The 21,648-nt window shown below is 39.3% G+C and overlaps 3 protein-coding genes across 16 annotated transcripts; 1 reads left to right on the plus strand and 2 right to left on the minus strand.

Moving 5' to 3' along the window:
* The first annotated feature begins 7,826 nt into the window (after positions 1-7,826).
* On the plus strand, positions 7,827-11,979 carry LOC122055866 (pentatricopeptide repeat-containing protein At3g02330, mitochondrial-like). Of its 3 annotated transcripts, XM_042617534.1 has the most exons (5): positions 7,827-10,605; positions 10,697-10,773; positions 10,856-10,917; positions 11,004-11,128; positions 11,579-11,979. In XM_042617534.1, the coding sequence occupies exon 1, from the start codon at positions 8,148-8,150 to the stop codon at positions 10,401-10,403; it is 2,256 nt and encodes a 751-aa protein (XP_042473468.1). In that variant the 5' UTR covers positions 7,827-8,147; the 3' UTR covers positions 10,404-10,605; positions 10,697-10,773; positions 10,856-10,917; positions 11,004-11,128; positions 11,579-11,979. The 3 variants fall into 3 exon arrangements, with proteins under 3 accessions (XP_042473468.1, XP_042473466.1, XP_042473467.1); XM_042617532.1 differs by lacking the exon at positions 10,856-10,917 and having other exon boundaries at positions 11,579-11,978; XM_042617533.1 differs by lacking the exons at positions 10,856-10,917; positions 11,579-11,979 and adding an exon at positions 11,230-11,525.
* A 1,411-nt stretch (positions 11,980-13,390) lies between these two features.
* LOC122055868 (protein WVD2-like 4) lies at positions 13,391-17,509 on the minus strand. 12 transcript variants are annotated; one of them, XM_042617541.1, is made up of 11 exons: positions 17,191-17,505; positions 16,955-16,986; positions 16,595-16,841; positions 16,306-16,507; positions 16,151-16,227; positions 15,993-16,042; positions 15,446-15,535; positions 15,281-15,356; positions 15,137-15,208; positions 14,957-15,067; positions 13,391-14,043 (listed from the first exon to the last, which is right to left on the minus strand). In XM_042617541.1, the coding sequence occupies exons 3-11, from the start codon at positions 16,805-16,807 to the stop codon at positions 13,618-13,620; spliced, it is 1,317 nt and encodes a 438-aa protein (XP_042473475.1). In that variant the 5' UTR covers positions 16,808-16,841; positions 16,955-16,986; positions 17,191-17,505; the 3' UTR covers positions 13,391-13,617. The 12 variants fall into 12 exon arrangements, with proteins under 12 accessions (XP_042473475.1, XP_042473469.1, XP_042473472.1 ...); XM_042617535.1 differs by having other exon boundaries at positions 16,303-16,507; XM_042617538.1 differs by having other exon boundaries at positions 16,303-16,507; positions 16,922-16,986.
* A 1,131-nt stretch (positions 17,510-18,640) lies between these two features.
* LOC122055869 (protein STRICTOSIDINE SYNTHASE-LIKE 3-like) lies at positions 18,641-21,376 on the minus strand. Its single transcript, XM_042617548.1, has 4 exons — positions 20,964-21,376; positions 19,995-20,270; positions 19,227-19,394; positions 18,641-19,131 (listed from the first exon to the last, which is right to left on the minus strand). The coding sequence occupies exons 1-4, from the start codon at positions 21,293-21,295 to the stop codon at positions 18,738-18,740; spliced, it is 1,170 nt and encodes a 389-aa protein (XP_042473482.1). The 5' UTR covers positions 21,296-21,376; the 3' UTR covers positions 18,641-18,737.
* Between the last annotated feature and the right edge of the window lie 272 nt (positions 21,377-21,648).

Below are 21,648 nucleotides of genomic sequence, written 5' to 3' on the forward strand. Positions count from 1 at the left end.
TCCATGATTTCTCTGTCACTTCCATCATAAATGTCCTTTCATAGGGAGTTGACACATGCCCCACAAACTTTACTTGTTATGATGTCTGAAGTATGCTTTCTGCACACGACCCCAGGGTGCTTCTGTCCCTTGATCTGATGGTCGTCGTGTGCTTCGCCGTTTCGATTGTCCAATTCGACTCCTGATACTCCTTAAGGGTTTTAGTTTAAAAACCCTAAAGGCCTCTAACAGTTGCTCCTCAGTGCTTCGTCTTCCTCCAACCTTCATTCCTTTGCTTATTTCTGCTCGCTCATCTTCCCTTTCGCGTAAGTACTTCTCCTTCTTCATCCTTTGCACCTTCGTTTGTTGATTAGATAATGTCCGAAGAGACGGTGGTGCCCTGATACACATACTTTCGCTCAGATTTGGACAAGAGCGACCTCAAGGCTATACGATCCAGCTTGCAGCTTTCTGAAGCATATTAGTTACGACTCCCCGGACCCGATGACCATCCATATCCTCCTCCCAATGGATTCGTGATCTTTTTCAAAGACTAGCTTCTTGGAGGTCTTCGATTTCCTATTCCTTCGTTCTTCTCCTCCCCGAGTCAGTATTTTTATATTTCTTTGTCCCAATTTATTCTTAATGCCTTACGCGCTATGTATGGAATGGTAATCTTGTGTCGCCTGTATGAGATTTCTATGACTTCTCAACTCTTTCACCATTTCTATTCTCTTAAGCGTTCCGAATCAAGCATCTTCATGGTACAATCTAGGACTGGATATAGATTTTTTGGAAGCATGCCTTCTTCGAATAAAGGCTGGAAGTCTCACTTTTTCTATGTCCAATTGCCCGAAGTCGTGACCTGGCCCGTTGAATGGCGCCTCTGTCTTCCTTCTCCCTTTGAGTTGTAAGACCATCAACACCAACTTGCTTGCATGGCTGCCTCCAAAAAACTGGAAGGAATGCAACTGTGGCTCCCTTCTTTACTATGGGAGAGCGTGTTGTACACTTTTGGGCTAAGCCCCATCCAAACCCCTTTGAGTGCACCTTTTGGTAAGATTACTTGACTCTCCTTGTATATCTCCGCTAACTGAGGTATTCTTATTTTCCTGCAGAAGTCGTCATGTTTCGAACCTTCGCTCTTGACTATTCCACGATGCCCAGTGTCATCCTACGGATGCGAGGCTGAGAGATCATGGCAGGACAGGAGGTTCCTCAGGCCAGCGCCTCAGCAGAGGCTTCTTCTCAGTAGTCTGGGGACCCTGAGGCCATGGAACTGAATCCCTCCCCACCGAGCCAGCTGTTGGTGAGAGAGCTCCCTCTCTAGCTCCCGAGCAGTGTTTACATCTTCAGCACAAAAGGCGACGTGTTACCCCATCAGTCCAGTCTTCACCTTAGAGGTTGCTTGCGTCTCGTGCGCCCTCCAAAGTCAAAACTCCTGCCCGGGTGAACACTCCCCTTACCACAGAGGCTACGACCTCTTCTCCTATTCAAGTCTCCATCCCGGAGTAATCCATCCCCCGAGCGGAAGACCAGCCCGGGGCTTCTACGCCTTTTGCTCCGCCATCCTCGAGCTAGTTGCCCACTTCAGCTCCTGTTCCTTCTTCTCATCCTAAGGAGCGTCTCAAGGGTCGGTATGCCTTCACTTCTTCCTTCCAACTGTCGTCCCTACAAGTGTTGGGATCTATTCCTTCCACCAGCACGTCTCCTGACTGTGGTTAGGTGCAACTCCACGGGGCTTTGGCCGATTCATGGAAAAGCACTGCCGACCAGGTTTTGGAATGCCTACAATTGGACTTGGTCGACCTGTTCTCTTAACGATTGGTGTCGATGAGTTTTATCTGTTTCTTTTTCGTATCCTTGAAATACTGCTAATCCTCCCCTGCTTTCGATAGACCTTTGCCATGGGGCTAAGGCTCTCACAGTACGTGATCGGTCTGCATCGGGAGAATGAGTCCTTGAGGGCTCGTATTCAGAAGATGACATCTCCTACGACGTCGACTTCATTTTTTACCTAACCACCACTGACAACCTGATCCAGTCCCATCTGCAGGCTGTGGAGGAGTAGACCCAAACCGTCAAGAGCATGGATCATGCGGAGTCAGAGAAAGTACAGTCCCTACAGACCACCCAGAGGACTAGCGAGTCCAAACTTAAGTCTGAGGGCTTGAAGCGTGCCCAGATCTTAGCTAATCTAGAGGAGCGGGAAACAAAGATGATCACCCTCTCTTCGCGGCTGGGGGAGCTCCAAGAGGCCCACAACTCTCTAGAGAGAGCCATGGCAACCAAAACGGCAGATTTGTCTACCATCGCTGATCGGGAGGTTGCCCTTCAGAAGTAGTGAGAGTCGATGCAGGTTGTTCTCAAGTCTGTGCAAGACGAACTTTCAGTGGCTAAGGTAGAGACCACGACCACACACCAAAAGTTAACTGAGGTAAGGGCTGAAGCACACAAAGCTGGGGAAGAGTTGAAGTATTATTAGGAGGGTGAGAGCTCTCGTACGTCTAGCAGCATACAAGACCTCCTACCTAACCTCCAAAAAATTTAGTGTGAAGATAGGTAACCTTATCGACCAAATGATTTGCTATGGTGGCGCAAGGGCCTTGCTGCAGCTACAGGAGAAAGGCTTTCTCCAGTTAATTCCCCCTGATACCTTCTCGGATTGGACCTATCTCCTGAAAGGCTTCCTAACGAAGTCTTCCCTTCCTTTGACTAATCTGTGTTCTCCTTGTAACTTTCTTCTTTCTTCTAACAAGGATGTAAGGTCTCACCTCTTTTTGTAGCCTTGAACATTATGAAGGATATATGAATGGGCAGGCTATCTATGGGCAATGTGATGCTTATTTATTTCCCTTATCCAGGGCCTTACGCCTTTCACCTTATATGTCTGAGTGGTTTGTTAAGTGTTTATTCCTTTTGCGGGTGCTTGGTCGACTTAAGGCCTAATTAGGTATCAACGACCTGCTAGCTTAATATCCAAGTAGGCTTTAGTCCAGGGTCTTTGCCTAGTCAGCTTAATACCTATGCAGGCGTCAGGGCAGGCGTCCGGAAAGGTCACTTTACTTGACCGAGCGCCAATCCTAACTGGTCGCTTCAATCCCCCGACCGGGTTTAGCAATCTAGCTACTCGATTAGTCACGAGCCACCATACTCTAGGGCCCCGACCAAATTTCACAATCTAATTACTCGATTAGCCGAGAGCCACCATACTCTAGGGCCCCCAACCGAGTTACAATTACAATTAAAGACTCACAAATAATAGTAGAATAAAAAGAGAATGATTTACAAGTGATATACTAGGCTACTGGGATCAGGACTATATTTATAGTCCTAATTGGGGCGCCTGGAAGAGTTCCAGGCTCTTGGACGTGGATAGAATTTTATCCTCATCACACCAAATCCCGCCACAACGCGTTTTGATAAATTTTCCGGTCCGGGTGCTAGGAAGGGTTCTGGGCGCTCGGACTGTGAGGCGCCCCGGAGACGCCTAGTTGATTCGGACGCCCGGACCAGGTTTGGGTGCTCGGACCAAATCAACCAGCAAGTTGACTTTTCAGTCCGGGTTCTCGCTCTAGCTCCGCTCGTTTGGGTGATTTCGGTCATTCGGAATAGGGCTCACCCGAACTCATTTTTCGACCTTCTCAAGCAGTCTTTCACTCCGACTTCTCGTCCCTCGGAATGTCGTGCGCCTCATTCTTGTCTGCCAGTGTTCTCTTCCACAGCGCCTCATCCCTCGGACGCACCGAGCTCGTTGGTTCTCTCTCATGTCGTCATTCTCGCTAGTTGCGTCTTTCGCTCGGTCTCTTGTGCTCCTAAGTTCCTGCATACTTAAACACAAGACATCAGACAATAACAAGACCTAACTTGACTTGGTTGATTACATTAAACCATCATGGGGTACTTACAGTTAAATTATTATTGTGTTTGATTAACCTAACTTACAGGACAAAAGGAGCAAAAAGACCTCAGGTGAACAGTACCCGAGGCGTCTTCAAGCATTGGAAGGCGCCTTTATACTATTCACGGAAAGAACCTTCAATGCTATGGAAGGTACTTTCCAAAGGATAAAATTTAGACTTTGTCGTAAATAAGGAGCAACGAGTTCGGGATCAAACTTTTTAGGTTGGAGACGCCTTCAAGGCTATGAAATACGTCTTCCACACCCTTTATAAGGGTGTCTCGACCAAACTTCAAGCATCAACTTCCATATGAGTTTCTACATGTTCGAATGACTTTCTGACTGTTTTAACTTCCTGCTACTACCCTACTACAACTTTGCTACATCTTACTACTTCTGAGAAGTTGTCCAAATACCGAGCTTGAGCCGACCAACCCTCTTCCAGAGGTTCTAGAAGAGGCTTTTAGTGGATTACCCATCGATAGGTCTGCGGGATCTGGGTGTTGGAGTAAAAGTCACCGAAGGCTCCTAACTAAGTAAAACTGCTTGCGTTTGTGTTTCTTATTTTTACTCTCTTTTTTTTATTCTTATTTTCACTGTATGTACTTGATTTTCAACTTTGGAAAAGAAAAAGTTTTTTAAAAATCATGCGATTCCCCCCCCCTCTCACGTGTGTCTCGATCCAACACGTACAAGATCATATACAAGAATACAATGAAAATAAGATGTAAATACATAATACAATTGAGAACATTGTTTTCTTAATCTCTTGTTGCTTGAATACCTCTTGTAGACTCAAAAATGTAGTAGTAGTACTTCTCTCAGAATCTTCCAAGAACCAGTGGAGAAGAAGAAGTTCATATGAATCTTTGTGAATGTATTTATATCCATGGATTAGGGCTCTCAATCGATTGACCACCCCAATCTAGTCGTCCAAACCTCGCAACAGCTCTTTTCTTTTTCTCTCTATTGATTAACTAATCAATTATGCGGCTTCAATCAATCACCTAATCAATTAAGAAACTCACTGTTTGTTACGACTTTCTCCTTCCAATCGATTGGGAAAATCACTATTTATCGCAAAGAAACACTCTCAATCGATCACCTGATCAATTGACAGCTTCAATTGATCACCTAATCAATTTAGAAGCTCACTAGTCACTCACAAACTCTCCCAATCGATTACTCAATCGATTGGGGAAGATCTTGATCAATTTCCCAATTGATCAAAACACTTTCTATACTGTGCTTCATCAACCAATCAATTACTTGATCAATTGACCCCCCCAATCGATTATCTAATCAATTAGCAAGTAGTAAAATGTGTAGATCTCTAAACAAGCTTCATTTCATATCTAAGATCACCTCATTCTGATATCTGAGTTAAAACTTATGGTCTTCGAAAGTTTGTCACGTTGGAACTTCCTCATTTCATGCCCACTCTCTATTGGACTTACGACCAGTAAGTATCTGGTCAACCTTTAATCCACTTGGACATTTTCTTTGTCAACTTCTCGTTGGACTTTCGATCACCAAGTACAACTCTCCTTGACTTACTTAGATATTCCTTTTATCTAATTTCAGTTAGGACTTTCCCTTGCCAACGTGTGGTCCTTCCTGATCCACTTGAATTTTCTTTTACCAATGTGCGGTTCTCCTTGACTCACTTGGACTTTTTTTTGGCAATATACTGTCATCCTTGACCCATTTAGACTTTCCTTTAACTAACAACAATTAAGACTTCCCTTTGCCAACTTGTGGTCCTCCTTGACCCACATGGACTTTGCTTTGTTTTACCGCAGTTAGGGCTTCCCTTTGCCAACGTGCAATCCTCCTTGACCCACTTGAACTTTGCTTTGTCTACTATAGTAAGACTTCCCTTTGCCAATGTATGATCATTCTTGACTCACTTATACTTTGCTTTGTCTAACCCTCAAGTTAGGACTTTGCTTTAACTAACCTCCAGTTATGACTTTCCCGGCCAGTCAAGTATCCGGTCTTCCATGACCTATTTGACTTCTTTTTCACACACTATTAAGTATCTGTTCAACCTTAACCTACTTGATTGCTTCTCACATATTGTCTAAACATCGAAACTCAAACCTGAATCCACTCAAGCTTAGTCAATTGGTCAATCTTGATCTGAGGATGATTGCACCAACAATCTCCCAACAATTATGATTGAACCAAGTTTAAGGTTTAAACAAGTTTGATCGGTTTAAAATGAATTAAGATATTTTTGAGGAAACCATCTCTTTTATTTTTTGTTGTCCCTGCGTATGCTATAACTCCCGCATTGCCACCATCGTGACTTTGCCATCTCTCTCGTTTCTTTTTTCTTAATTTTTTCCCTCTTCTTCTCAAGGATAAGAGCTCTATTTTTTTCTCATTTCTTTTCTCTAACAAGCAATAAATACAGCATCAACTATTGCCCTCTTCCAACAACAAGTACAACCCTCAGATCTCATATATTCTTTCTCTTCTCTTTCTTCTAGTATTTTCTAAGGTTTCGTTGGCACTGCAAGAATAACCTTATTTTGCCTTGCCTTGCTTTTTGTGTCGTTGCCGAGCTCACCGAAACTAATCGAGGTTGCTAACGAAGAAAGAAAAAAGCTCTACTCTTTTGCTTCTTCCTCTCTATCTTCTCATATTTATTTTTTTCAAAAGCAATGGTGTTCTTTTATTTTTCCAGCAAGTAGACTTTTACAAACAACTCTTTTTTCCCTTTGTCCAACCACAACAACAATAACAAAAGGAGCAAGTTATCCACCATTCATTAAATCAACTTATACTAATGTTTTAATTTTTTAAAAATCACTCCCTCTAGTTGAAAATCCTAGCTACTAATTATATATTAACTTTTCATAAATTTAAATCCCCTAGGTCCATTAATGTGTTTCGATGAAAATCAATTGATGGACCTAGAGAGTTTCAATTGGATTCATTTAAGCTCCTATGAATTTCTTAGCACTCCGGAATCCAAATATGTCGTTCTTTACTGTTTTTAAAAATCTTACTAATGATATTGGTGTTTAACTTGTAGTGTTGGTTTTTAAAAAAATCAATACCATGATGATGTTGGTATGTTAAGGTGTGGTACTAATTTTTAAAAATCAACACTATAATGGTACGGACGTTTAAAATTAGCATCAAAAAAGAATAAAAAAATGGAAGAGAGGAAATTATAACAAAAGGGGATTACGCTCATCCAAGTCCCTATCACATCTCATCCCTAGGTTTTGTGAAGAGAGTTAAATCACAGGGTTAGCTTATAGCCGACCGCCAAATGGTTAGGAGTGGAAAATATAAGAGAGAAAAAATATGGTATCATCATGTTAGCAGCCCCCTCACAACTGTCTCACACAATTGAGAGTGAATTCAGTAAAAATTCAAACTGACTAAGTGCATGGACGGAGTCCACGTAGATGATAAAATCCTTGTCAAGTTTTGACCCATTATTATAGTCATTATCTATAGTAATTATCTCATGTAGTTATCCACCGAGTTAGCCACCGGACTAAAGGAGAAAGAAAAGAGAATGTTATATACAAAGGAAAGAGGAAAAAAGAAAAAAAATGATTAATTAGGTTGGGTAATGTTGAGTCTGGGATGATTGATTCGGTCCACGGAAGTTTTTCATCGACCACCAAGTTAAATCAAGAAATGCTCGTAGTGGGTAGTCCAAGAGTCTAGTATCCTTTAGTTACGTATCTCATTTAAAAAAATTCTATAAATTTATCATAGTTGAGGGCTTGAATCACGGAGAGAGGAACAAAAGAAGCGTTAGTTGTTGAGGGTAAAATGAAAATTTAATACGCTTTTTGAAAGAATGAAATCTAGGCGTGCATTCTAGGAATTCGAAAAACCACAGGTAGCCCTTGGGAAATTGCCGTAAAATCAATAAATAAATTTATTCATAAATCTCAGCAACTAAAACCCTAACAATTCGACGAGCATTCGGAACGCGCTCACGAACGTCCGGTCCAACCCTGCCCGGCGAGCTCTCCGTCTCGATCCCATCTGCCACCGAGCTGCCTCAAACGCGACGAGCATCTCCTCCTCTTGGCCATTTCAAGGAGCCGAGCGACCTCAAAGCCCAACGATCGGTGTCCTTTCCTTGCCCTCGCCGAGCTTCCTGTTGCGGTCGGGACTCCCCCGAGCAGCAGCAGTTTGGTTTGAGAAAGGCCTGTCGGTCTTCTTTCTGCTTCCTGGAGTGGCTTAATTTTGCATAATTGGCATCTCCATTGTTGTTTATTCAGGCAGTTCAATGAGATTACCCAGCTCTGCATCTTATTCTTGGATCGTTTCTGGAATCAAATCTGCCTTAGTTCAAAATTCTCTATTTGGGGGAAAATGCTTCCATGCTCATGTGATCAAGATCGGATATTTGCATGATATTTATCTTTGCAACCATCTGCTCAACTTTTACGCAAAATCTTACAGCGTCAGTGATGCCAATGCATTGTTCGATGAAATTGATGAACCAAACTTGGTTTCCTATTCCACACTCATTTCTGCAAATTCTAAGCTGGGAAATCCTTCATTTGGTTTGCGTCTATTGTCTGAGTTACACAGGTTGCAAATTGAGCTGAATCCTTTCATATTCTCAGCCTCAGTCGTGGCATGCTCGAAGCTAAAAGATTTGGGCCTAGGCCAGCAAATTCATGCACAAGCTGTTGTCTCTGGACGGGCAACTGACTCATTTGTCAATACTGCACTTGTTGATATGTACTCAAAACTTGGTGATCTGGCCGGTGCTACAACTCTTTTTTACCAATGCCCAAGTGACGACCCTGTTATGTTCAATGCTATGCTGAGTGGATATGTTAGTCATGGTGAGTGTGAGCAAGCTATATGGGTCTTTAAGCAAACAAGAAAGAGATTTAATATTAAGGCATCAGAATTTTGTTTTGCGAGCATTACTAAAGCCTGCTCGGACTTAGAGAGAGGGATCGGAGAGCAACTTCATGGTCTTATTCTAAAGATGGGATTTGATTCTAACTGTTTTGTTGGAACTTCTCTTGTCGATATGTATAGCAGATTTGGAGATACACAGAGCATGGAAATGGTTTTACGGGGTACCGAGTCATGTGATATTGCATTGTACAATGCCACAATCGGTGGATTTTCAAGAAATGGACTTGACAAAATAGCATTGGATTATTTCATTGACATGATGTTGGAAGGTTTTTTACCAAACGATTGCACTTTATCTAGCGTACTCAAAGCTTGTGGTAGTTTGAAGTCTTTGGATTCGGGAAGGGTGATTCATGGGATTGTGGAGAAGTCCAGATTTCGACAAGATGTGGTGGTAAATACTGCTTTGATTGATATGTATGCTAAATGTGGTTCTATAAAGGAAAGTTGCACAGTGTTTGGCTACATGCATGAGCGAAATACTGTGTCTTACAACTCTTTGATATTTGGACATGGGCTAAATGGAAACTATAGAGAGGCCATATCTGTCTTCAATGACATGAATAATAATAATATCAATTGTGATCTTGCTACCTTTGTTGCTTTGTTATCTTCATGTTGTGGACATGAATGGATCACATACGTCCATGCAATTAAACATGGTTTTGCATCAGAGCTGATGGTTAATGATGCACTGTTACATAGTCTTTGTAAAAATGGCACTGTTGATGAAGCTCTAGAATTTTTCAACAAGATGGAATATCAAAATGTTATTTCATGGACTATTATGATATCAGGGCTTACAATGTCGGGTCAATATTTTGATGCAATATATTTTTTCAAAACAATGACATCTTCAGGTATATCGCCTAATAGCTTCACTTTCTCTAGTGTTTTGAAGGCTTGTGGTCATTTATCTTGTCCAAAAGGAGGGGGATGCTTTCATGCACAATGCATAAAGCATGGGACCATGGATCACTACACCAACAGTTCTCTTGTGGACATGTATGCTAAGTGTGGATCCCTGAAAGAGAGTAGGAGACTTTTTGATGAACATAGAGATAAGGACATAGTCCTCTGGAACACAATGGTCGCTGGATATGCACAACATGGTTATGGTCTTGAGGCTCTAGAGCTTTATACTTTAATGGAGAAAAATAACATACATCCGAACCATGTAACTTTTGTTTCTTTTTTGTCAGCATGTAGCCATTGTGGGCTGGTAGACGAAGGGATTCAGATATTTGATCTAATGGTTTCTAAGCATGGAATGATGCCAAGCATGGAGCATTATGCATGCATGGTTGATTTATTTGGTAGGTCTGGAAAGTTGGATAGAGCAAAACGTCTAATTCTTGACATGCCTTTTGAAGCTGATGTATCAATTTGGGCAACTTTCTTATCTGCCTGCAAGCTTCATGGCAATCTAGAGCTTGCAGAGTCAGCTACAGATAAAGTAATGAAAATGCAGGGCGAACTTATTCCTACGGCCGTTCTCATATCCAATTTGTATAGTGAACTAGGAAGACCTCATGATGCTGAATACATGAGGAAGTTAGCAGGACCAAGAATGAGAAAAGAGCCTGGGCTAAGTTGGATTACCTAGAAGTAGAGAGCCTTTGCAATGTTAGCAGCTAGCTCCTTAGCGTTGAAAGCACTTTTAACAACTCGCTGGTAGCTCAGGTCTGGAATCACAGTGATGCCATGCGCACACACCTTTTGATCTCCTTGAAGAAAACATACATGGATGTATCAATCACTTGTGTAATCCCAAGCGAATTAAGCTTAGTTCAAATGGCATTGGACAGGTGTGATATAGTCATATTAGTCACTCGTTTGCTACTATTGATTCCTTTTATGGTGAACATTTTTTTATTTGACATCAGTTGTTTCTTGTAGTCAAACTTCCTCATGCCTATCTTCATACTATGTGCGTGTTCAGTACATTGGCAGCTGCAACTTAGATGGAAAATCTGGTAGGTTATTGCGCTTCACATATTCAATTATGTCTGATATTCAGTAGGCTATTTCACTTCTTAAAGTAAATTCCCTTGACAGACCCCCCTTTACGAATGTGAATATTTCCATCCAAGGATTTTCAGACTTTGTGCAGTTGTCTTGTGGGTTTTTCTTTTATCAAGTATCAAACATTGTTTTTATTTAGTTTCTGCTGACAATAATTGACTGAGGATTTTTCTTTGACCAGGTTAGCTGTGCAGTGCAAAGCAGAAGTCTACATATTTCCTCAAATTGATTTGAAAGTCAGCTAAGCTCATTTCAGGGAGCTAACATGTCGATCGGAATTCAACTATGCATGTGCAAACCACATGAGTAAGTTGAATGAAGTCAAATGTGTCAATGTAAACCTTGCTTGTTTCTTATTTAAGTTGGAATCCATTTTGAATTTAGTACAGATTTCTCAATTTGTTCAGGCTTCAAAATTGTTTCTTTGTCTCGAACTAGGGGATTCCGCCTTCACCTTGTTGATTTACTGATTAGAGAGTGCAACAGAGCCGACGACAAGAACCAGATTTTATAATTTATTACTAATTGTAGCTATCATTTAAGCCTGAGTCAGACTACTATCCTTTAACCATTGCAAAGCCATCCAATACACGAAGCTTAAGCAGTGAAAATGAAATGACACTTTTGTAGAACTTAACTTCATCATTTGTTCTTAGGATTTTATGATTGTTCTGGACTTTTTAAATCAGTTGACTTAGTCATTAAAGCTGCATGACTTGAATATTTATTTGACTCTTTTTCTCCTTTATTCAACAGAAATTTTGAGACGGTTGGAGCTGTTGCATGTTTCAGGGTTCCTTTATTGGTTTATCGTCTCAAGCGAAAACATAAATGATGGAAACAAGAGAAAACCAAGTGTTCTGGACATGCGACAATTGCATTAGTAGGAGAGGCTGCTGGGATGTAGCCCTTTGCTTTTGAAGAAATTCTTTGGCTCGCTCTTTTGTCCTTCAAAAGCTCCTTTCATTACTCCCTCCATTTCATTTTATTGCTGATTCTCCTTACTGGGCGTTTAAGCGCGGTTGGTTCATTTTACTAGTTGAAGTGCAATGTTTACGCACAGAACATGAATGTGTTTGCTTGTGTTCCTACGACTAGTTGAGCACAATGTTTACGTACAAAACATGAATCTCTGTCTATTTCAAATTTTCTTTTCCTATGGAACTGAAGTTTATCTTCCTCTCCTAAAGATCAATATCATCCCAGCAATGCCCGTCAACTACTTGTATTGCCTACCAAATCATGAAGAGCAACCCATTAAAACATTCTTTTTTTCTTAGTTCAACCCAGTATGGGCTATACGGGGCAGTAGGAATGCGGCCCAGTAGTTTTATTACAGCCCATGGCATTGACCCAGGAATGGCAAATCAGTAATCCAAAGAAGGCTAATGAATCAAACCTTCCAAACTTAAGACTTATTTATGTTTGTTATATATATAATTAAATAAATAAATTTAAACATAATATTCATAAATAAGGATTGTAAATGGTTCGTGAATAATATCCACAAATAAAATTTATGAATAATATTCATCAATAAAATTCTCATGATAAATAAATAAAGAAATTTTTAAAATGAACAAATAGTCTTATATTATTAAACTTAATAACTAATCAAATAAATTTAAAATTATAAAAAAATTTAAACAATCAAATAAGCTTGAACTGAGAGTTTGATAATATCTAAATGAATCAAACTCAAATTAAATTTAAACCAAGCTCAAATCAAACTTGAACCAAACTTGAGTTCATAAAAAAACAAAGTGGAACAACTATTTCAACAATTTAATTTATTTTATGTTTGACTTAGTGTAACTCAGTTACTAAAACTTAACTTGATTTAATTCATTTACGGTTCTAACTATAATGGGTCATATTAGACGTCTCTCATATCTCGTCCCTAAATTATATGAAGGAAGATAAATCATGGGATCAACTTATAGCTGACTACCAAAATTAAACATTAATCGTATAACCAATACCCACGATCATAGGCTTAGGAACTCATTAGTCTATTGAAATTGTCTACAAGCTTTACCGGTCTCATTAGGCCGTGGTTCACTTACTATTAGGGATATTAAAAATGAATTCGACCCATCATCTGGATCTGAGTAGACTCAGAAAAAATCATGTTGAGATTGGGAGTTTTTGGATTTGGGTCGAATATGGATTGGAGTTTTTTGAGTTGATTTAGATTCAGGTTAGGTTGGATTTGGATGGATCCGGATTGAAAATTTAAGAGAATTTTAGAATTAAATTAAATTTTATTTTAAAAATTAAGATGTTTTATAAATAAATATTAAATATTAGTATATTAATAATGAAATATTGAGATAAAAATAAAAAATTATTAAAAATAATAAAAAAGGTCAACCGAATTATTCTTTATCAAAGTTCAGATTGTAATTTTTTTTTCGTTAATAAACCAACCCGAATCCATTTGAGTTAACACTCTTGCTTTTGTTTTTACCCGATTTGAATCTTTCTATGAAATTTTTTTACGGACCCAGCCCGATCAATTTCAGTATTGTATATTTTGTCTCGCTTTCAATCTCAAGACACAACTGCTGGCAAAAGGAACCCAAGGATGCATTACACATCAAAAGAAGGCCTGACAGTCGGTCTACTTCACTGGGTGACATAACAGACAACCATTACCAAATCAAACCCTAAAAGAGGAAACAAATCAAACAATACTTATAATCTAGTCTCACAAGACAATCAACCTTGTTCAGGACAATAGAAATCATCAAGACTATTTGTATATGCCCAACTCAAAAACAGGCTCACGTCTTTTAACTTTGCGCCGCAATTTCCTCATGTCCGACGACAAGCTCAGCTACTTCAGCAACTATTTTATCTTCCTCAAATTGGTCCTTGACGCCAGGAGTTGCTATCTCAATTGCGATGCTGCTGGTTTCAGCTTTGAAATTCTGTATTTTGGGCTTTTGATTTGAAGGTTTTGTAACCGAGTCAGATGATTTTGCATAGGGCTTAACTGTTTTAGAATTTTGTGAGGAAATCTTGGAAATCGTCTTCTGCTTTGGGTTATTTGAAGTAAGCGATTTCCCCTTGATGCCTATGGCCTCACCACTACCTTCATTCAGTTTGTTTGCGCTAATGGTTACACAGGAGTTCTCACTTGAATTGCCAGCTTGAGATGTAGTGACAATTGACTTGCGACGGCCAAGTTTTGGTGACCTAGCGCGTGTGATCGGGATCTGTAAAATGAACAAAGAATTAGCATCAATATTGATTCATAAGTTATCAAATCTTAATATGTAGTGCATCAAATGGATGGAGTTAGCTTCAGTAAGTTTATGCACAAGGAAAGCAAAAGGGATTATACCAATACTGGATTACAAACTTCAGAGATTCAAGAAATCAACACCGGTGCAGAAATTGTACCAAACTGAGTGCAGCAAGGCAAAATCTTCTTTCCGTGATGTATTGTTCAAGTTATGATGACAATGACTATGAATTAGTCATTGTTTGTGGGTAATTGGTAGAGTTTCATGAAATAAATTAGAATATCCATATCAAGTTCAATCTAATCTCATGGAGAGCAAATAGCTTTAACTAATTCATACGAAACACAATTGGAGAGGGAGAGTGCCTAAATGTATTGAAAGGATTTGTCTAGTAAAATGTGTGCCTCTCATAATGATTCTATGTTGAAAAAAAGAAAGTGACAGTGTTCTGAATTTAGAGTTCAACTTACATTCTGTGTTCTAACTTCCTGTTGCACACAATGGACATCTTATACATTCTATCAAATCTTTGATCAGACAATCCAATCTACAAAACTCAAAAGCATGGAACACTCGTGAAAGGCAATGGATTTATGAGTTGATCAAAACATAAAGTAGCAGTTGATATTTCATGCTGACCAAATTATGCTAGTTGTTAAATTTGGGGAACTATATTTCACCTGCATTGTACTTATATTAAGGGATCATTCCTGCTTTTTATGAAAGTACAATGAATTAATAATGTAAAACTTTTCCTAGTACCCGTGATTAGTTATAACAGAAGCACCACTAGTCATAAGAATTTCCTAAAAATCTACTTATAGTGGATGACACACCAAAACCAGCTACAAACTTCTAAACAGTATAAAAAAGATATCATTACCTTCTTTAGTGCAACTTTAGGAGGTCCAGGTTCCTGATAAAAGCTTGGCAGTGGGGTGGCTTTAAATGTCAAGCTCTTCCTCAGCTTTCTGACCTCGGCCTCTTGATTCTCCTGAGCATATTCTATATAAAATAATTTCTGAATAGTGATAAATTCAATTTATATCATCAAAATGACTACCTTAGATTTTTCCTGTAAGTTGTTCTTTTCCAACTCCCTCACATGATTCTTCTCTTCAAGTTTCATGAAAAACTGAAAACTTATAAAGCAGTTAAAGTAAGAGTTAAAATTAAAAGTATGAAATATAAAAAGGAATCACTTAACCTCTTTTCTTTTCTCAGCGCGCTCATCCAACTTAAAGCTAAAAGTAGAACCAATGCTTTGTCTCGCACGTGTTGAACTTATGAAATAAGAATAACAGGAAACTTAGAAAGAACACCACATTTGAAAATTTCAATCATGTTGAAATGATTAAGCAAGCAACATTACGAGGCAATTGAGTTAGCATCATCATCCTTTTTTGTAGGCAATGTGTGCGTCAAGGGAATTGTTTTGTGATCATTTGACCTGTAATGCCATCTTTAGTGCATCAATCAGAAAATGATTTCAAATTGAGACTAAATGTACATTTAGATAGTAAAGATGAAACAAATGGAAAACTTGCTTACTGGTGAAACAATATCTAAATAGGATTGCCATCTATAAACCTGTTTTTTATTCAGGAGTATTATGCAACTATCTAATATGACTCATATTATTGGATGCATACCACCATTGCATTCAGAATTAAAAGCAAATTACATTTCAGAATGCATAAAGAGGGGATAGATAGACATATATAAAAAAAGTATCTAATTAGCCAAGGATGAAGAGAAAAAGTTTTGAAATTCTAAGAACAAACAAGAACCATCTCAAGCTCAAATTCAAAATATAAAAATTAATAGATCATCATGTATAACAATAGAGTAAAAGCATTTGAATTAGTCGAGCATTAACAACAAAATTTATGAAACTTAAAGAAGAAACAACAACTCACTTTGCAGCTCCAGAAGCAGATCCGTTTTTAGTTGCCTCCACAGAGTCAATCTTTACATATTTAAATTCAGCCAACAGACGAGTAGTAGTCAGATTACATTACTTAACTTCTTAATATAGTTTGAATTATATATTCTAGAAAAGTAGCAATGAACTTACCATCTTATGATTCAACTTTTTCCGAGCATTTGGTTCAGCAGACAAAGCAGAATGCTTAATATCAACATTACCTATTGCTACGCTGTAATATTTAGACAAGGGAAGAAAATGATGGAAGCGACTAGATACAACAAGGAGAGGAGAGAACGAACCACCTGCAATTGATGGCATAACTGTAGACTGCCTAGCGGAACTGGAAGATTTTCGGATGCTATTTGCGCGAGAACCTCTGGAAGGAAATGAGATACTTTGCTTAAGAATATTCCCCTTTTTGGGAACTTCAACTGCAGAACCATTCCGGCCACCAGTAACTTCTGATGTCATCTTCAATTGACTTTTTGCCTTAGGCTGGCCTTCCTGTAGAAAAGAGAGTATAGCTATGCTATCTAGTCAACGTTTCTGTAAGTTTTATGACAAACGCCAAGAAAAAGCCAAGGGAAGAACCTTAGTCATAGCAGAATATGGCGTTTTGTTCTTAGGGGATACAGAAACTTCTTCCTTGCCTCCAGAAGAATCAAGCACTTCAATCTTAGATGCAATTTCAGAGTCACTATCAACATGATTTTCCTTGTTTATATGAGCACCGAACCCATTAACCTTGGGTTCCTTCTCCGGGGGTGCTTTACAATCCATCTCAACTCCATCACCAGAATCCATGTTACAACGTGAGGTCACCAACTAGAATTGAAGTCTGCAACAATCCATTTCAAGAATAAGTTTACACTTTACACTACCTACAATCACAGAATTAGAAAGTGAAAAAACAAATACGATTCATCAAAGCACGAGTCGTCTGCAACTCACAGTCTACAATCCAACTCTGGAGGCTGATCCTTCTAACTATACAGAAAAACACACACAAATTTACAATCAAAAGTAATCCAAACCCCGACTGAAAGAAATCGAACGCATCATTAGAGATCCTAACGTAAATCTTTCCAGATCAAATAAGATCGCCAACAAGAACACAAGATTTCCAACGAGAACAAAAGATGGGCGAAGTAATAAGATCGCGAATGAGACAGGAGATTGGACCGAACCTTCGGAGCTCGTCTGAGCGCCTAGTGCAGCGAGATCTAAAGGTATCGGAAGAATCAACGGGCAACACCCTCCGATCCGCACTCGTCCGACAAGATCGGGCCCTCTGAACTCGAAAGGAACTCGCCGGAGACAGGATCGAACCAAACACTCACACCGATCTTCCTCCCTCCTCAAGAACTCTTGTTTCTCTCTCGGCGACGACCTCGGATTCGATCGATCGATCGATCGCCCGCCGCCTCGCTCGCTCTCTCTATCGCTGTCGCTTTGTCTCCTCCGCAGCAAGAGGACAAAACGGACGACGGCCACCATCGCATTTCAAACGGCAAGCATACAAATTACCACTACTAATTTACTATTTTAACCCTTCACTCAGCCACCTTAACACGAAAAATCCAAGTAATTTGAGGACGTCGGAGAAGGTAGTTTAGTCTCGTGGACTGGAACCCAGCAGGTGCGGTGTCTGACGTGGCACTGGATAGAGCCGCGCTGCAGTGGAGCGGACGGTTTCTCGTTCGGTTACTTGCACGGGAACCGCATTGTTCCGGTGGCAATCGGACGGTTGATCATCAGAGTATCTGACGTGGAATAATCTAGCCCGTTCCAAGCCGCCGCGATATTTTACTATTATTTGAATTCAAACTCGATGAAGTTTTATCATCGGTGAAATATTTTATTATGTTTGTTATTTTTAATACGAATAACTTCACACCATTAGTGGGTGGGGGCCCCAGATGAGGTTGGATAAATAATAAAATAATAAATACTCGATTATTGGTAGGAAGGAAATGTCTTGGAAGTAGATAACGATTGCTTTTGAATAATTAAGATATTGGATTATTGAAATGGTCCATATTCCAACTAATTCGCATGCCATATCCTCATCTACCCAATTTCAAGATATCGAATTATCTAAATTTATATTTTAAAAATATTCTTATTTTTAATACTATTGTAATAATTATGATCATAATTACTGCAATTTATTCCATGATGTAATAACTTTGTCATACTTATTGAAGTAGTTTTTGATTAAATTAAAATGATTCTAAATTTAACTAAATTACTAAAGTAATATGGCAATGTATACACGCTGCCAACTAAAACATAAAAATGAAAGAAATCTGTCACTTTTCTGAATGAATATATTCCATATTTGTAGCATAATTTAAAACTTCAAAATTTAAATTTAAAAAAAAAACAAGGATACAACAATTTGTAGAGACATGGATTATATTCTTTGAATATTTAACTTATAATTAAATAAACACTATTTCATAATTTTTAAATAAACAAGCGAAATGTAGCCCTCGTCATCTTAAAAACTGAATGAACACTTGAATAGATGAACGAACAATTTATCAATCTGCAGGCCAAAACTTTCCATTTATTGTGCACTAGCTTCGACTGGAGTAAACCAATAAGCAAAAACAAGAGCAATGACCCATAACATAAAAGTCCAAACCTTTTAGGTTATTAATTTAAGAGAAGCTAATAAAGTAGATTCATGGAACAAATTCGATTCCATACCATGACGCGTTGGAAATGTTCAGTAAACAGCTAGGAATGGCATTAATACAGAACCAATCCAAAGCTTACCATCCTTCTCCTCCACTTCACTCACTGCTCTCACCACCTTCCCTTCACTGTCCTCCAAAACCTCCAGCAACTCCCCTGCTGGACTGTACTTCATGATCAGAGCATGAGGTTTGCCGCCGATTTGCATCAGGAAATGGAACTTAGCTGGAATCGGAAGCCTCAACAAGAACTTCCTCAACCGGAAATAGTGGCTCATCACATCAGCATACATGCTGCGGCGACAATGAATGGCCACCCAGAAATCGCCCTTCTCATTGGTTCTGATGTTGTCAGGAAAGCCTGGTAGGTTTGCAAAAACATCAAAGGTTCCTGCCTTTTCTCCCTTCAACCAGTATCTACCCAATCTGTTTTAAAGAAATTGTGCCGCATTAGAAGCTCTACATTTTAAGAAACACTGGGTATGACTACAAAACACAAGTGAAGAAAAGCAGCAGCTGACCGGCCACGGTTGCCTTCGCAAAACAAAAAGAATGACCCATCTTTACTTAGACTGACACCATTGGGAAATTGAAGGCCACGACGCAGCACTGTTGTTTCTTTTGTAACTGGATTGTACTTTAGCAGCCTCCCTGAAGGATCTCCAGTGAATACTAGTTGCATGAAGTTCCTGGAAGACAATGTCAATGTCCAAAGGAAAAAAAAAAAATTATGCATGCTGTTTTAATCTCCACCTTTTAACCATACATTTCTTCCCGGATAAAAGATGGAACACCAAGTTGAAGATAAATTTAAGGAGGTGGAGAACAACAGAAATAAAATAAACTATAAAATCATTTAGAAAGTTGATATTTTACTTCAATTGTTCATGGTGATTTCCTGTTAAAGATGATAATGCACATATTTAGAATAAGGACATTGATAATAAGAACCACTTTAAAAATCATATTTTGTATCTAATGGACTATTTTATCCACATCTAAGCAATAATCCAATAACAAGTCATGGGGCATGAATTTCATATAATGAGGTTTTGACAAGGGCACTGATGATTCAATTGATTGATGTTGTTTTATGAAACTATCAGCAGTGCATAAACACAGCTGGGATGTTTGATATTGAACTACTGCCTGAAACTAATCAACTTTATGTTATACACAAAGGAATTAAAGCCCAAGGAAGAGGATATCAAACACAAAGCACGGCATCAAAAACTATCATCAAATACACATTTCCTTAAAGAGATATTGAGAACTTGGGAAAGAAATACCTCCTCTGGTAATTGGTGCTGCTGTCTGTGAAATATATATTTCCTTCCTCATCTATGTCCAAGTCGTTAGTGAAGTTAAATGGTACGCCTTCTGCTTCAGTGGTTAAAGGTTTGGCCAAACCACCATCTGGGCCTACTTTCAGTAACCCAAAGTAGGCATCAGCAATATACAAATCACCGGTTTTCTTGTCAAATCGAAGTCCTAATGGTCGTCCGCAAATATGCTCATTCTTTAAATAACTCAAAGGCGATGGCTTTGGGTCACATATTTCTGACCTATCATGGCCAATAGCAAATATCAGACTACAATTAAGAAAACTGTTGACACCATATTATGAACTAATCATTATATATTAATACCTTATCATTTTAGTATGTCATTTGCAGTAAGAATCTCGATGAAAAGGGCAACTTCAAACAAAATAATTCACCTTAGATAATTGAACCAGAACTCCTGGAACAAACATTTTTTACATATTATAATTTTCTTACGACAGTTGCAATATGGCGATGATTGCAAAAACATAAGATGGTTGAAAAAATGGTTGAAAAAACTGAGGTTAAGTCGCTTTGAAGCCCTCAAAATATAATAAGATACCAAGATTCTGGGTGTAGAATTAACCGTTAAGATAATAGTTCACTTAGATTGGGAGAGAAATCGATTTAAAGTGGGGGCTTTTCAACCTTTTCTGGCCATTCACCTAGCTATTTCTACAGTGATTGCTGAAAAATAGGGTTGACATGGGAAGAAGCAATCGCGCTTACCAATTTGATATTTAGTTAGATTAGGTAGCTTTTGCCTCTTGAACCAAAACAGCTTGTTACCAAGTAAACCATGTCGAAACTCGAACGAGAAAAGGTTTCACAAAGTTTTTATGCTGTGCAATCTACGATATAAGCACAAACGTCGCGGAACGGTTAGCATTTTCTTCTTTGGTCACTTAGATCGAGAGGGAAACCAAAATATACCTGTTTGGGGACGTATACGCGAAGTCGATCCAAGAGTCCCCGTTCCAGAAGACCACCCGGCCGTCTGCGATGCCGGTGTAGGGCCCCCGGCCGTGCGGGTCGAAGACAACACTCTCGGGGCCCTGGATCTGGTGAAGGAACTTGATCTCCGCCTTCTGTAGGCGGTTCTCGGCGTCCGTCTCCGTGGGGATCTCCGACCACGGCGGCATATCAACGTGGTATGCCTCAAAGCCGGGAAACGCCGCCATGGGGCTGTAGCCGAAGGGGTCCAGGCCGCAATAGAGAGCCACTAAGAGGATTACTCCGGCTAACACGGTCGCCGCCGGCGACATGGTCGAGGGGTTTGAGGAGATGCGGGGTAAGGAAGGTTAGTTGACGCGTTCGTTTAGGTAAGGATGGTTAGCTGGAGGTCAGATCCAGAGAAGCAGTGGCTCATTTATAGTTACGGTTCAATTGTCGTCACCTCCTAGAATTATAATTTAATTAAAGAACTATGATATTTATTTAGAAAATTCATCTAAAAAATTCTTAAGGACAAATATATAAATAATGGGACTCACAAAAAATGAAATAGTGGATCCCATCATTTATGTGTCTATCCTTAAGAATTTTTTAGATGAATTTTCTAGATGAATATCATTTATCTTAATTAAAATAGGTGGCCAAAGGTCACCCAAGACCATCC

This window comes from Zingiber officinale, chromosome 3B, assembly GCF_018446385.1.
Source record: "Zingiber officinale cultivar Zhangliang chromosome 3B, Zo_v1.1, whole genome shotgun sequence".
Taxonomy (NCBI): Eukaryota; Viridiplantae; Streptophyta; class Magnoliopsida; order Zingiberales; family Zingiberaceae; genus Zingiber; species Zingiber officinale.